Raw genomic sequence first — 16117 nt, 5'->3', positions numbered from 1 at the left:
TTGGTTACTAATCCAAGAATAAAAGTTACTTAAAGTTCCCAAGGTAAAAATAACGACTTAGTGACATCTTATATACAGATGAATCTCGATTCAGTCATGGAAAAAACAACAAATGGGCGGACACCCTGTCCCCCTTAATCCGCCTCTGAAAAAAGTAGTATGACTTACTTATCATGCTTATTATATATAATGTGTTCCAAAAACGAAAGAAGTTAAATGTAAAAACAAGGCCCATTATCATAACTTAATAAATATAATAGTCTTAAATTATGTGACCTACCTCTGGATGTTACAAATGATGAGTGACATCGAACGCTGAAAATCTGTAACTATCGAAATATTGTTTCATTTATGTATATTTAAATACTGCTAACCATAAACAAAACATTTGGCAACATCCAGTAATTAAACCCTATTGATGGGGTCGTTCAATGGAATTCTATAACAAAATTACAACTTTTATAACAATAAAGCATTGAAACTGATTTTACGAGGAATTTAATATTTCAAGATCAATATCCACGGGGTTATTAATTTAATACAATATTGCACATAATCAACAGTCTTTTAACGCCAAAGTATGTTGTATTTTGACTTATCATATTTTTGTTGTTATGAAAATTAATTCTTTTAAAATTAAATTTCCATCAAATAAAATGCACTGTAATTCTGACAAGCGTGTTTTCTTAAAGAAAATATGATTTATTAAACATTATCATTATCTTTGATCTAAAATGAAAATATAATAAAGTACACCAAAGAAAGTTACATTTTGTAATAAAGTAATCTGACTTAACGGTCTTTATCGACTTTTCTTCATTTAAAAACTACTAGCAGTGAATTAGCCGTCCTGTAGACAAAGAAAAATCACCAGTGATTGTCGATGTCACGGCAGTTAAAATTCAGAAGGTGAACTAAAAAACATTTTATATCCACAATCCACCCATGTGAAGTAAAACCGAATTTTCAAATATCATCGGTAAAGGGAAAAACGTGTAGATAAAAAATAAAATGGAAAATGGAAATTGGGAATGTGTCAAAACAACCCGAAAAAAAGAACAGACAACAGCCGAAGGACACCAATGGGTTTTCAATGCAGCAAAAACTCCTGCATCCGCAGGCGTGCGTCGGCTAGCCCTTAACAAAAATGTATATACTAGTTCACTTATAATGGACGTCATATAACTCCGAGGTAAACACAAGAGACTAAAATTAAAAATCCTACAAGTCTAACAAAAGCCAGATACTCCTGTCTTGGGAGAGGCGCAAAGATGCAGCGGGGTTAAATATGTTTTTAAAGATCTAAACCCTCCCCTTGTACCTCTAGCCAATATAGAAAAACAAACACACAACATTACGCACAGTTTAAAAGAAGTTCGCGTCCGATTTCAAAATAGGTTAACAAAAGAACCTAAACAAAATGATAATGATATATGAACTAACAAAGGACTACTAGCAGTTACTGACATGCCAGCTCCAGACTTCAATTAACTGATTGAAGGATTGTGTCTTCATCATATGAATATTAAGTACAATCCCTCCAGATTATTTTGTCTTAGAAGTATCAAATTTTTCAATGATTAAACATCTGTAGTTGCCAGTTCTTAAAATGCTAAACAGTATATTGAGTTGTGGGTTCTGCTTGAAAGTGTGATTTATAATATATAGATATAGGAAGAGTGCCAATGAGACAACTCTCTATCAAAATAGCAATTTATTAAAGTAAATCATTATAGGTCTGTTTCTCCCCATTCGCGATAGTTTTTTGCATCATTGAAATTTACGCAAAATGTAATTTGTAAAAAAACAGTAACAAAATGGAAGTTTCTACATATTTTATTCAAAAAAGCCTAAGTTCGTTTCTCGGGGTATCATCATACAGATGTATAATTGCACAGCTGTTCTTTCCAACCTCTTCTGATGTTTCCTTCCAGCTGGTTTCAATACATAACTGTACAGTGAGTTACTCTAATTATCCCTGAAAGGATAGAAAGAGAGATAACTAGAAATTAATTTTCTATACAATTATCTGTATCGGTGATGGTGATAAATGGTCCCTTTAAATGTTTTTTCGTCAATGTTTTTATCCTCGGTACTCCCTATTAACGTTGAAAGATAATATGTGATTATTTAGGCAAAAAAGGTTTTATTTTTATTCTATACTTATTTTATTCTATATATCTTAAAAACTGTCTACCCTTTTTTCTTGTCATAATGATTAGATTCACTATTCATATGTGTTTTTCCATAATGCCCGCGTCACACTGTCCCGATTTTTACGCCGATGGTAACACGATCATGGAAATTTTCAAAATCGGGACTGATCGTATCCAGATCGAGCTATTCGTAGTGCTATCTTTAACCATCGTAGAACCATCGGCCACCTTTTCTAACCTTCGGGGACAACTTCGGGAAGGGTTCTAAATTTTTTAACATGTTAAAAAATCCCCGAAGGTGCGTCCGATGTTGAGGGTTCGTATTGAGTTCGTATCACCATCCACAACATCGTAATATCACCGGGAATGCATCCTTGAACATCGTTGTGCATTCGTGTTTCCATCGGGCAGTTTTGACATTACGATGTCTATACGAATGAGTCACGAAGCTACCCAAAGGTCTTACGATGGCAACACGACTTCGTGAAGACCTCGTAATCCCGTCGTGTTGCCATCGAATAAAAGTACGAAGGCGACAAGATGGAACTACGACGGCAATAAATCCAGCTAAATGTAAGTGAATTTTCGCGCTAAAATACATAAAAGTGCCATGAGCGATATACACTGGTCAGTCTAATACGACAGATAAGAAAGACGTTCAGAAAACATGGAGCTCATATCATATGATTTTATGAGAACAAGAAAGGCGACAGCGTTGTTTCTATTAGTTCAAATGGAACAAGAAGAGCAGCTATGACAGGCTCAGGATTTACTTTTACAAGTAAAATATTATTTCTTGTCAATTTTTCATATCAAGTAACATAATGAAAATTACAAACGCGCCTCAAACACCAACAATGCCGGTACACGCGTTATAATTTTTTATGTATCGTCTGAGTTGTTGTCACACGAATGTTTACTCCATAACCATTTTGTTTTCTATATGTCATATTTTGCCGCATTTGTAGCCTTCCTCACATCCTTCATAAAGAACATGCCAAAGGTAAATTTGCTTCTGCAAAACTATATTATCACTATTTATGTTTTAACTATATACAAATTCCTCCATGTACACTACACGTCTGTACTTTTGCAAGGAGGTTTAAAATTTTAAAAGAGAAACAGCAGAATCTAAAGGAACAATGAAACTCAAAGGTCGAAAACAAACCGACACAGCCATAGCGAAAAACGAAAGCCGATGAGAAGACAAACAGCAGTCTACAAGACAAAAAACTTTGCAACACGGAACCCAATAAAACATGGCATGATATCAGGTGTTCCGGATGGGAAGTAGATCCTGCATTTTTGCCACAGAGGATTTTTCAAATATGAAAGTAATTTTGCATTAACATTTATTAGTAGACAGCTGATGACTAATTTAGCCTTCAAAGTTGTTTTTAAGAACATCCATATTATATTTTATCTGTTTAATAGGCTATTTTTGTTTGACTATCCGTATTTTCCGTATGTCCAGAAATTTGTGTAGTATAAAAATAAGAAGATGAGGCATAATTGAGAATGAGACAACTCTTCACAGGACACAAAATGACACAGAAATTAACAACTACATGTCACCGTTCGGTTGAATGTTTACAAACACTTTTTTTCAAACGGATTTTTACGCAATTTTATATAAATTAAAATGTGACTAAAGACAAATCATTTTCATTTGAATTCGTGATAGATATGTAAACAGTTTCAGAAATTTATCTTCCAAGGGATTGAAATTCCATTTTGGTCAAATTTTTGGAAAACATCTCTACCTCCTTTTTGCAATATTATTAGTAAAAACAAGCAGGTTGTTGCCATAGATACAAAACAATGGAACCTTTCAAATACTGGGTATCAGATCTATGGAAAATACTGATAACATACATACTGTATGCACACAAACGACACAAACAGTAGGCTTAATTTGTAAGAAAGCAAACAAAAAGGATGTTAAATTTATGTATACTGCTATCTTAAAATAGTACTTATCTAGTGACAAATCTCAGTTTGCTGTGGCTTTTACAGAAAGGAGCAGTAAAACTCCCAGAGCAAATTAGCGTCCGTTTTACTTTCAGTTTTTTTTTATAACTATTGGAGTCCTCTTTGTTGAGCTCCTGCAAATCTCTCATACTTTTGATTTTGCCATTTGATTAGGGACTTTCAGTTTGGAATTTCCTTCGGAGTTAAATTTTTTTGTGATAACAATATATACTGCCCACACAGTGTCAGCCACTGCATCATCTAGATTATTGGCACCTTTTTCAGTGTACTCCTTTTTGTTCGTCTTCTACGCTCTCGTCAGTCTGTCACAGTTTTTAACCTGTCTATCTGAGTTATAACCACCTTGTCAAATAATCGAATGCTTTATTTCCATGGAGACACTTCAAATGCATAATTTTTCCAAGACATTCTATGAACTACTGAATCTAACCAAATAAATGTGTCCATATAGGAGTGTTTTATGGTATTAAGCATCGTGTATACGTTTCATAGAATTTGATTCAGGCAAAATAATTTTAGAGACCGGAAACTAATTGTTGGGACGTACGTACGAGTACTTCGGACGGACAAGGGAAACACTTGCCCCTCCGCTGCAGCGGGTTAGAAAAAAAATCAGACGTCTACAGTGCTGAAGGTCCCGAGTTCGATTCTCACTTGAAGTGCTAAAAATATCAGTACATCAGAAAGGTAATTTTCACCCTCCCAGATCGGAGTTTAAACTATAATGGGTACTTTGGGGGCCTCGGTTGGTCAAAGTTGTCCCCTACCAAAACATATCATTATTCCTGCAGATTTCAACTGCCCAGATATCGACTGGATAAATATAGAGATAAAAACAAGACAAAGAAGTACAACAAGCACTTATAGACCTATCTATTGAACACGGCCTTGTACAAATACACAACAAACCAACAAGAGAGGGAAATCTGCTAGATCTGGTATTCACAAACAACTCGTCCCTCATTAAATCAACTGCCAATGCACCATGATATCGTCATTACAGACTCATTGATAAAACCATACTATTGCAAACAACGCCCACAGAAACGATACATGTTGGGAAAGCAAACTGGGATCAGATTAAAACGGACAGAAATATGATAATAAAGGACATCTATAATCATATACACGATATGCCAATAGTAAAAAGCTGGCAAATCTTAAAGATCGTAGTACAGGCAACAATTGACACCAATGTACCATCTAAAATGATAAAGAAAAAGCACTCTGTCCCATGATTAAACAGAAAACTGCGCAAAATGCTAAAAAGGAAAGCTAGGTTGAACAAACATGCTAAAAAAACTGGAAGCTATAAAGAATATAAACAATTCCAAAAAGACTGCAAATGCCAATTTAGAAAAGTAGAATGGAACTATATCAATGACATAATGAATGCAGGTTTTGAAAAGAATAGTTCTAATTCATTCTGGAACTACTAGTATATGAAAGCAAAGAAGCAAGATAATATAGGAGTAACATCACTAAAGTCAAATGGAGGCCTTACAAACGACAGCATAGAAAAGGCAGAAATCCTAAACAACCAATTCAAATCAGTATTCACAAAATTAGATCCGAACTCACAAATACCACCGCTAACAAAAAGATCAACTTCAAATATTTCGAAATTGGGCATAACATCAGAAGAAGTGCACAAATTATTGAAAAAATGTAAATCCATCCAAAGCAATGGGACCAGACGGAAAACACTGTCCTTAAAATATGTGCAGAAGAACTCGCACCTGGTAAATCCGCCATCTTTGAAAAATAAATTGACACAGGCACTCTCCCTGAAGATTGGTAAAAAGCAAACATAACTCCAGTATTTAAGAAGGAGGACGCCAACGCAGCTGAAAATTACAGACCAGTTTCACTGACCTGTGTATCATGTAAGCTTTTGGAACACATCATCTGTAAACACAAGTCATCCTTAAACACCTGGAAAAGCACAATATACTGACAAATTGAAATCACGGATTCAGATCAGTTTACTCTTGTACAACACAGCTCTTAGTCACAACAGAAGACCTACTAAAGAGTTTCGACAGTGGCATTCAATTCGATATTGCTATACTCGACTTTTCAAAGGCATTTGATATTGTGCCACATGACAAACTACTGGTTAAATTAAACAGCTTCGGAATAGATGGAAATCTGAACAAATGGTTAGCATCATTTCTACAAAAATGATCAATGCAGGTTGTCGTAGATTGTGAGCACTCAGAATATGCCCACGTAGACTCTGGCGTACCACAAGGCACAGTACTAGGACCGTTGCTTTTCCTATGCCACATCAACGACCTCCCGGAAAACGTAAAATCTGAAGTTTGTTTGCAGACGACTGATTACTTTATCGAGAGATTAACACAACACAAAAGACCATCAAACTCTCTAAGAAGATCTAAAAGCTCTGGAAGTATAGGCATTAAATTGGGGAATGAAATTAAACGCAAAAAAACATGCTATATAATGAGCTTCAAACAAAAATCAACAAACTTCTACTAACTAGACAACCATATACTAGAACAGGTACAAACAAATCCTTACCTAGGTCTTAACATATCTGATGACCTAAAATGGACCAGCCACATGGAAAACAACAAGCAAGGCAAGCTGTACACTAGGGTTTCTGAGAAGAAACCTGCGCCAGTGCCCCCAAGAGTGCAAAAACTTGCCTACTTAGCCATGGTAAGATCCGTACTAGAATACGGTGTTGTCATCTGGGACCCATTCACCATAAGGGAAATAGCAAAAAATAGAAAGCATACAGAAAAGAGAAGCACGTTTCACCCTGTACGATTATAAATCCAGAGACATTGGGTGCGTCACAAATATGCTTTCTATAAGCTAAAACTACCACCTCTCCAAGAACGAAGAAAACATCAGAGGCTGACTATGTTCTGGTTGAGGGATTGGTGGTGGCTATTGATCCAACTTATTACCTGCAAAAGACAAGATATAAACGCCAAGTCAAGGCAAAAAACTTAATTGACTTTCAATACTCAAACATCGTGGAAAGACAAGAAACCAGATATAGCAGATCGTACAAATTAATAGATTGCAAAACAGATATTCGAAAGAACTCTTTTTTTCCAAAAAAAATAGTATAGTGGAACCATCTGAACGAGGTAACTGCATGTCAAAAGACAGTTGAGGGTTTCACGGTTGACCTTCAACTGTTGGACTAACCAAACCAACCCGCTCTCCTTCCAGTGCGCATATCTCCATTAATCCCGATAGGGAGTGTACATGGATGTCACTGTACGCTCGCAGCTTTCGAGGGGTTCTTCGGATATCGGAGGCATTTACCAGTACATACATACATATGAAATTTTCAGAGATGTCTAGTTTTTATGACAGATTGTGAACCTTTTTTTCTAATCTTATTTTTTAAATGGGGTTCTCAATAGAAAGTCTCTTCATTTGCAAAAACTATATACACTTCAGAAGCGGCAGGGGCGGATCCATCCATTTTCAAAATGAGGGATTCCTGACCCGTGATAAAGGGGAGGAGGTTCCAACATATGTCCTAATTCTAATGCATTTATCGTACAAAAAAGGGGGTTCCTAACCCAGGATAAAGGGAAGGGTGTGGTGGTTCCAACATATGTCCCAATTCTAATCAGCATTAGTCGTCCAAAAAGAGGGGATAGGACACCCCCACCCTGTATCTGCCGTTGTGCATTGGGTTAAGAGTTGAAGGAAAATTAATACGTAAGCGAACATATTTTTAAATCATGTTCTGATTCTACATTCTATACTTGCCTGTCCCAAGTCTGGAACCTGTACTTCAGTAAATGGTTGCCGTATGTTGCTGTTTATCATTTTTCGTTGTTGTTGTTGTTGTGTATTATGAATTATTTGAAATGTTTTACATTCTGAATAAGATGAAGAAAATTTTATCCTGTCGGAAAAAAATGAATCTGAAGTGTGTGAAAGTCAACACAATATTCCGAGGCGCGTATGTTTTCATGGCCTTTTTTGTTTTTGTTTTAAAGTTTATCTTAATTTACGGGTATAACAATAGATATTTAAAAAGGATAACTTGAAAAACATAAGAAACAGAAAATCAACCATGGTGTTGACGGAATAGATTTAACATTATTTTTATGAAAAATAATATGACAATGGAATTTAGATTGGACAACACGTAATTTATGAAAACCATACGACAGGAACGCATGAATGCAAAAGTGTATCAGGAACAGCTTTAGCCAAAAATGGCAAGAGCATACAAACTCTAAGACTCCTTTAATCAGCCACTAAACTTTGCCCAGAAGCCGACGAGTTGTCACCTTTTTATAAGTACAACTAGGTAATTTAGAATATGAAAAGTGTAAGAAAAATATATCATTATGTCCATACGTGTAGAGCGTCATTTCCCATTAGTTACCTATGTGTATTAAGACAGAATATGTAGACAAAGTACTTGATTATACTTTGGAAATATAAACTGTTAATATTGTTAAGATTTATGAGCTGAAGTATACAAGTTTATTATGTCCTTCTGAAAAATGATTCATTTCTCTAATGTATGATAACATTCAACAACAAAGTGTAGTGAATAATTCTTTCTCTCTTTTCTTCCACTCCACTATGATCTACTCTCACACAAATTTATACATTACGCAAAGGACAGTCTATGCCAAGTACAAACTGTCCTTTACCGCACACACTATGTTTACAAGTCAATGTATTTGGCATAATACGATATAATAATGATAATGGAAAAACCCAATAAAAGTCCAGTATTTTGGTATAAGAATATCTGTAAAGTACTTTCGGTTTGGTTTTTCCGGGATGTAGCTGCTTGTTCATTCATTTCTGGTATCTGTAACAGTAAAACATGTATTCATTGATTGGATAAGAACATAATAAATTTTTTTTTTAAAGTTACATACTATTTTGAAGCATAATATGATTTATAGATTTTTCACACAGTATCAATTCATAATACATATAAGCACTCATCGAGTATTCTTCGTTTCGTGCAATTGCTGTCAGAAATACAATTCACTAAAAGTACTTGTACATACAAAATATGTATTCTTAAGTAATGTTTTTGATATAGAAGTAACTCTGTTAGCTTGTAGATCTTTTATATTTTCTGTAAATATTTTTTTTTGGATAAGGGAGTTTTAGAGCTTGACATACTATGTAGAGACTTGTCTATTTGTTGAAGATCGTATATATTGACCTCCGAGTTGCTTCTATTTTTGCAGTCGACATAATATGCTATAAAAGCAGGCACTTATCTCTGAATAAAAAAAACTATTTACCTTTATGTTATATAAAGGTAACTATAAAGGATATTTGTTCTAAGACAAGTGCCTGTGACTATTAACTGGCGTAATAGTGTAAATACGAAAACACCATCGCCTTTCTTTCCTACATTCGTTTCTTTTCAACAAAAATTTATAGAAATAAATCAAACTGACATACCATATCAACTAAAGCAATGTAAATAAATAATCCGCCAGCAAACGCAAATATCCACCTGTTTGCATCCGTATTTTCGCCAACTACTATTCCTACAATAAGGCCTCCATAACAGACTATTGCTGCCAGAAAGTTATAAAACAGCGCCTTCTTCATAGTCAAACCAGAATGTAGTAAAATAGCAATATCTCCTTGAAAATAAAAAAAAAATAAAACATCATATTATGTATCTGAATATGTTGAAGAACCGGCTTACTCAGACATATATACATACACAGAAAATGTATAAAAACCTGTACACTATTAAGGTTAGTGTCTTGACTAAGGAAGACTATTACATCTGATTGTAAATGTACAATTTATCAGGACTTGGGCTTAACTAAAATTTACCGTATTTTGGAGAGAAATTTATATGAAAATAATTACTAGTATCTGAAAGAACCTTACAGCCAAATGACTGAATTGTGTAGGTAAAGGTAATATGTTTTGTCAGCTAACTTGCTAGTTAAACTGTGAAGTCATTATTAATGTAAGGTATACTATTCCTATTTAAGGTCAAGGAACAGTAAATGGGCTATGTCACAGATTTCATTAAAATTTGGCATACAACTCTGGCTCGATGAACTTCAACTGAAAACCGAAAACATAATGCATTTATCTCAATTATCATTTGAAATATTACTGATTGAATTCTTACAAAATGGGTGAACATTTGTATAGAAAGCACATAAAATCGGCGAAAACCCTTTTAAAATTTGTCTTAAAATCGCCAAATCTGTAATTCTATATACTCCATAGATTTTTCTTAAAAAACTATATGTTGTTGATACATAAATTTCCGTTATAATGATGCAAAATAAAGATAGGGTCACCGACTTCGTTCTTACGGTATACATCATTTAAGGTTGCGTTCTATGTGGAAAAATCAAACAAAACGTCGAAATAATCGTAACGTTATCGCGTTGCAGGCCGTATTTAACGTTGATTTTTGACGTTTTTCACTACAAACAAGGTTACAAATTGAGTATTAGACAAAAAACGAAGTCGGTGACCCTATGATTATTTTATATCATTAAAACAGAAATTTATGTGTCAACAATATATAGTTTTTTAAGAAAAATCTATGTAGTAGAATTCGAGATTTGGCGTTTTCAAGACATATTTTAGAAGGTTTTTCGCCGATTTTATGTGCTTTCTATACAAATGTTCACCCATTTTGTAACATTTCAATCAGTTATATTTCAAATGATAATTGAGATAAATGCATTATTTTTTCGATTTTCAGTTGTAGTTCAACGAGCCAAGGTTGTATGCAAATTTTTAGCAAAATCTGCGACATAGCCCATTTACTGTTCCTTGACCTTAAGAGTAGATTAGTCCGACAGATAACAAAACTTGCTTGTAGGACTAGACTACTCACAAAAGAAGGGTAGTATACATAACCTAATAATGATTTCACGGTTCAGCTAGCAAGCAAGCTAGCCAAAGATATTACCTGTACCTACACACTAAAGTCATTTTGTTGTAAGTAACATTTGTTCTTAATTTATCTTATTGTCTTGTCTTATCGGGTTATTGTCGCTTTGACAATTTCCCAATTTCTTTTCTCAATTTTCTTGTCTTTATTTATGAGAATACAGGACAATAACGAAAAATGATAAATTACCTAATTACCTAATTCGTGTGGTAACTCTTCACAAATAACAGCCAGACTTACACTCACACCAGTAAACACATTTTCTGTGAAAGCGGCACCAATAGACAGCCCATCCACAAAATTATGAATAGAGTCGCCTAGCAACAGTATCCAAGCAACTGTTGCAACTCCACCAGAACTGTTATCCATATCTTCAGGGTCAAAGTGGGAATGGTCAGTCCCATTTTTTATTTTACCTTGTTCGTTTAAGTTTACTTCCTCTTCCTCGTCTTTTCTCTGCGAGATAAAGTTTATTTTAGTTCTTTGATAAAGAGTTAGTATCAGATGGCACAAAATCTGCACATGTTGTTGAATAGTTTTTTTTTTTAAATTAAATATCTTCCTTCTTGAAACCAACAGTAACCATAATTGGCCACTATTTACCTTGGACTATTTAGCTTAAACAGCATATCTGAAATAACCACCAATCAATCAAATCTGCTGTAATATGATATGGTTTTGGATCACAGGCACTTGTCACAGTCTTGTGTTCTCCTATGAACCTTAATATAACAGTATTAAGTATTAAGACAATTAAGGTATATACATAAAAGTTTAAAAATCTGAGACAGGTGCCTGTGTGTTGAATTCATTCAAAAAGTTCTGTTAAAGTTATAAGGCGTTAGCAAAATGAAGAATTGTCGACCAGCTTCCAGAGTTTTGGTTGACGTCCCTAACTATTATAAACATGGCTAAAATTGACAAAAAACCCTGAAAAATACATATCTCTATTTGAAAGTAACAAGATCAAAACGTAGAATATTTAACTATGTAAAAAGAAAACAAGTTACTAAATGTGCATTAGCTATGTTGACTGATACAGTGTTTTTTGTCCGCAATTTGCTTTTTGTCCGCTTTTGCTTTTTGTCCGATGACATTTTTGTTTATCATTCGAATTGGTTCGTCTAGCTAAATAATGGAAGAGAAAAAAACAAAAAAATCATATTTTGTTGAAAAGTTAATACTGAGTTTGGTATCATTCAAATAATTTACGTCATTCTACTCAAGCCAACATTATTGAACATGCCATAAATCAAACTGTGAACGAATTACAGAAAGTATTATATAAAGTATATCAAATATATTTAGTAATTCGTTGGTAAAAAAAATATTCATGCCAGTTGAAGACCGCCTCTGATGGCCTTGGTTTTTTTTTCTGCTCATTGGACGGGCTGCTGTCTCTTTGAGAACATTCCCTATTTCCATTCTCAATTTTATTTATTGCAAGCAGAATATCACAACATCTCTTTGTGTTTACTTGTTTAAAATAATAAGTTTACCTTTTTGCCCTTTAAAATCATCTTGAGCAATCTCTCACATACAAACACAAAGTAAATTCCCCCTAACACAGTCGTCATCTTCCAGTTGTAGTCTGGAACCGGGCTGTCTATTCCTGTCAACCCTAAAGCCTAAATAATAAACAACCAAGAATAGTTGTGAGCTTCTGAGGTAAAATAAAAGTCAATTCATGTCTCTGATCCTAGACCGCACCAGTGCACACCTATTGCTATTTTGAAACCATAAAATACTACAGGTGAGTGTACCCTTTTCTAAGCGAGGATTTTTTTTGTCCTAAAGCTGTAGTTTTATTGCTGCATTCCTCAAACTGTTTTTCGTTTTGTGTTATTAGCCAAAATCAGGCCGATTTTGTTTCTTTCTAAAGTTAAATTTATGTGCTTCACCCTTCATCAGTTTACACACACTGTCCATCTTATTTTTAAGACATATCATAAGACAATGTGAATTCTATGGAATGCTCTTCAAGTTCCTTCTATAGATTTGGCCTTTTAACTGTTTTCGAGGGTCACTTATAAAGAGTATTTTGTGGACAAAACGTGCATCTAGCGTACAAAATTATAAGCCTGCACGTTTTTTTTTAATGAAGTTGATTATATGAAGATCTTAGTGGATTTTCAGTATTGTTTTGAAAAATAAGTTTGCACTCACAGTCAGTTAAGTATACTTTATATTCACACAATACCTCTGGAGTAAGAACAAGAAGACCAGTTGCTCCTAAAGTTCCTACAGCTAGAGCCACACAGAACATTAGGATTCTTTTGAAGAGTTGAGTTTTCATGCAAGGTCCAAGAAAGGCTCCAATGTTTGATATTACAACTATTAAACTTACAAAACCGATGCCATAACCCCATGCTAAAATATAAACAGAAATGTACATTAGGTTCAGTGTTGTGTTTATACTTTTCAATTCATTTTTGTTTTGGAAAATAAGCTAACACAAAATGTAAAATTCTGATTGCATCATTTCTATTATGAGATGTTGACCATATACCCATTTGTGGTCAACAACATATGCCAAGAATTTCCTGTATGCTTGTACGGTATCAGACCACATGAGTATCACCTCATATGGAAACATTGTTTCTACTTCGAACAAACCATAGGACCAATATTTTAGAGATCTTTTGCTTAGTACTCAAAACGAATCGAAGAAGAAAAGACATTTATACCGATGAAGCGCAACGATGATATGACATGTTTGTAATTTCAAATTTACTTAACTTAGATTATTAATAGTATATTTAATAACCTTGTGAAGAAGATGGCTTCTTGTGATGACTGTGGTATATCCCTGTATCTGGTTTCATACAATGGTCTTCTTGTGTAAAGTACAGTAGTGCAGGTACTGCTTCACCCAGTCCAGTTTCATTCACTTTTCCATTTTTGGCATATGTGTTAAAAATATCATTATATCCAAGACACTAGAATGAAAGAATGGAAAATTATGGGTTAATCTCTCAAAACCAGTTTAACCCCGCCGCATTTTTGCAACTGTCCCAAGTCAGAAGCCTCTGGTATTTGTTAGTCTTGTATATTTATCAATTTTAGTTCATTTATATGTTGTGGAGTTTAGTGTTACGTCCATTTTCACTGAACTGGAACACAATATTATAAAGGGACCAGCTGAGGACCTACTCCGGGTGCGGGATTTTTTCGCTGCGTTGAAGACCCATTGATGGCCTTTGGTGGTTGTCTTCTCTTTGACCGGGTTGTTGTCTATTTGACATATACCCATTTTCATTTTCAATTTTAGTATATATTCATTTTTTTTATATGAACTTATAATTCTATGTTTGAGGTGAAATCAGAAGCACATGATGCAGTTACCTGATAAAACCTAGTGCGCACATGAAGAACATTCAGGTAATAGCACAGCCATGTTTATTTCATATTACAGGTACTCAGATTAACTCATTGAAAGTCATTTTTTATCACACTTCAGGTGAGGATAATAGAACTGCAAATAATTCAAGAAAGTACATATAAATAAAATCATCATAGATACCAGGACTAAATTTAGTATACGCCAGACGCGCGTTTCGTCTACAAAAGACTCATCAGTGACGCTCGAATCAAAAAAGTTAAAAGCCAATTAAAGTACGATGTTGAAGAGCATTGAGGACCAAAATTCCTAAAAGTTTTGCCAAATACAGCTAAGGTTATCTATGCCTTAGGTAGAAAAGCCTTAGTATTTAAAAAAAAAATCAAAAATTTGTAAACAGTAAATTAATAAATATAACCATCTCAATGACAATTCATGTCAGCACAAAAAGTGCTGACTACTGGGCTTGTGATACCCTCGGGAAAATAAATCTCCACCAGCAGTGGCATCGACCCAGTGGTTGTAAATAAACTCATCATAGATACCAGGACTAAATTTAGTATACGCCAGACGCGCGTTTCGTCTACAAAAGACTCATCAGTGACTCTCGAATAAAAAAAGTTAAAAAGGCCAAATAAAGTACGATGTTGAAGATCATTGAGGACCAAAATTCCTAAAAGTTTTGCACATGTGCAAGTTCTCCAAGAACAGTTGCTTATTTCAAAGATTCGTGCAATTTCAAATTTTATGGACACTTGCCTGTTTTTGAAGTCTGAAAGACACCTACACTAGAAAGCCCTTATAATATGACTGTTTTAAGTGACATTTGTGTCCAATAAATTGTATAATCTATTATAATAATATCTAATATGTGAATATAAGAATGTGTGGTATGATTGCCAATAAGACAACTCGACACCAAGGACCAAATGACGTAAATAAAAAGTTAGTCACTATCTATCGTACGGCCTTTGACAATAAGCAAAACACATATCTGATACCAAGGCACGAAAGGTCCCAAAATGTAAAACAATCAAGAAAAGTCTAATCATGGTATAGCGTTTTATTCAAAAACACTGAAATCGACTTTCACTGGTCCAATATGCATGTTAGAAAACACTTAATTTTTAGAGGAAAATAGAAACATAGGATTGATAAATATAAACGTGGTTCACCCAAAGGGTGAAGCACATTACAAAAAGAACAAGCTATTATGCTTTAAAAAAATAATATAAATACCTGGATACTTTGAGTTTTGTTACAACTAGTACCTGGAGACTGATTATCACAATCTGAAGAAAAATTTCCTGGAAGTTTGTTAGCAGTTAAATCAATAGCAAGTTCCTGGAACTGAAGTTGAGAAAGTGAACCATCAGAACTAAACTTGTTTATCAGAGACTTCAAATAATTTTCATGAGATTCTACAACGACGCAGGAAGAAATAAAAACAATCCATGCTCCCGATATAACCATACTTTCACAATGTGTATTGTATTTAAATGTACCCAGTTATATACCCGACCAAAAATCACAAGATGTGTTAATGTATTAAATACGAATAAGAAAATATATGATATGGTATGTAAATAGATTTGATTTGCATTATCATATTTGTAAACAACGCGTCGACTACTTGAGATAGTATTTAGTACAAGAGTCCGAAGAATACAATATTTAAATTATGAATTATCTATTCATCAGCGTCATGTAAGGCGT

The 16117-nt window shown here is 34.2% G+C and overlaps 1 protein-coding gene across 1 annotated transcript; it reads right to left on the bottom strand.

The window, feature by feature from the left end:
• Positions 1-8650: 8650 nt before the first annotated feature.
• On the bottom strand, positions 8651-15979 carry LOC134685599 (metal cation symporter ZIP14-like). Its single transcript, XM_063545497.1, has 7 exons — positions 15641-15979; positions 13829-14000; positions 13262-13431; positions 12561-12689; positions 11259-11517; positions 9588-9775; positions 8651-8976 (listed from the first exon to the last, which is right to left on the bottom strand). The coding sequence occupies exons 1-7, from the start codon at positions 15872-15874 to the stop codon at positions 8827-8829; spliced, it is 1302 nt and encodes a 433-aa protein (XP_063401567.1). The 5' UTR covers positions 15875-15979; the 3' UTR covers positions 8651-8826.
• Between the last annotated feature and the right edge of the window lie 138 nt (positions 15980-16117).

Source organism: Mytilus trossulus, chromosome 9 (genome assembly GCF_036588685.1).
Source record: "Mytilus trossulus isolate FHL-02 chromosome 9, PNRI_Mtr1.1.1.hap1, whole genome shotgun sequence".
Lineage (NCBI taxonomy): Eukaryota > Metazoa > Mollusca > Bivalvia > Mytilida > Mytilidae > Mytilus > Mytilus trossulus.
This window is presented reverse-complemented; position numbering and strand designations above follow the sequence as displayed.

Excerpts from the sequence above, each read along its gene's own strand:
- LOC134685599 (XM_063545497.1), bottom strand. The coding sequence starts at position 15,874 with ATGGTTATATCGGGAGCATGGATTGTTTTTATTTCTTCCTGCGTCGTT. Across the intron at positions 11,518-12,560 it reads TGATTTTAAAGGGCAAAAAG|AGAAAAGACGAGGAAGAGGA; the intron begins GTAAACTTATTA and ends TTTATCTCGCAG. Across the intron at positions 9,776-11,258 it reads AGAGTTACCACACGAATTAG|GAGATATTGCTATTTTACTA; the intron begins GTAATTAGGTAA and ends TTTATTTTCAAG.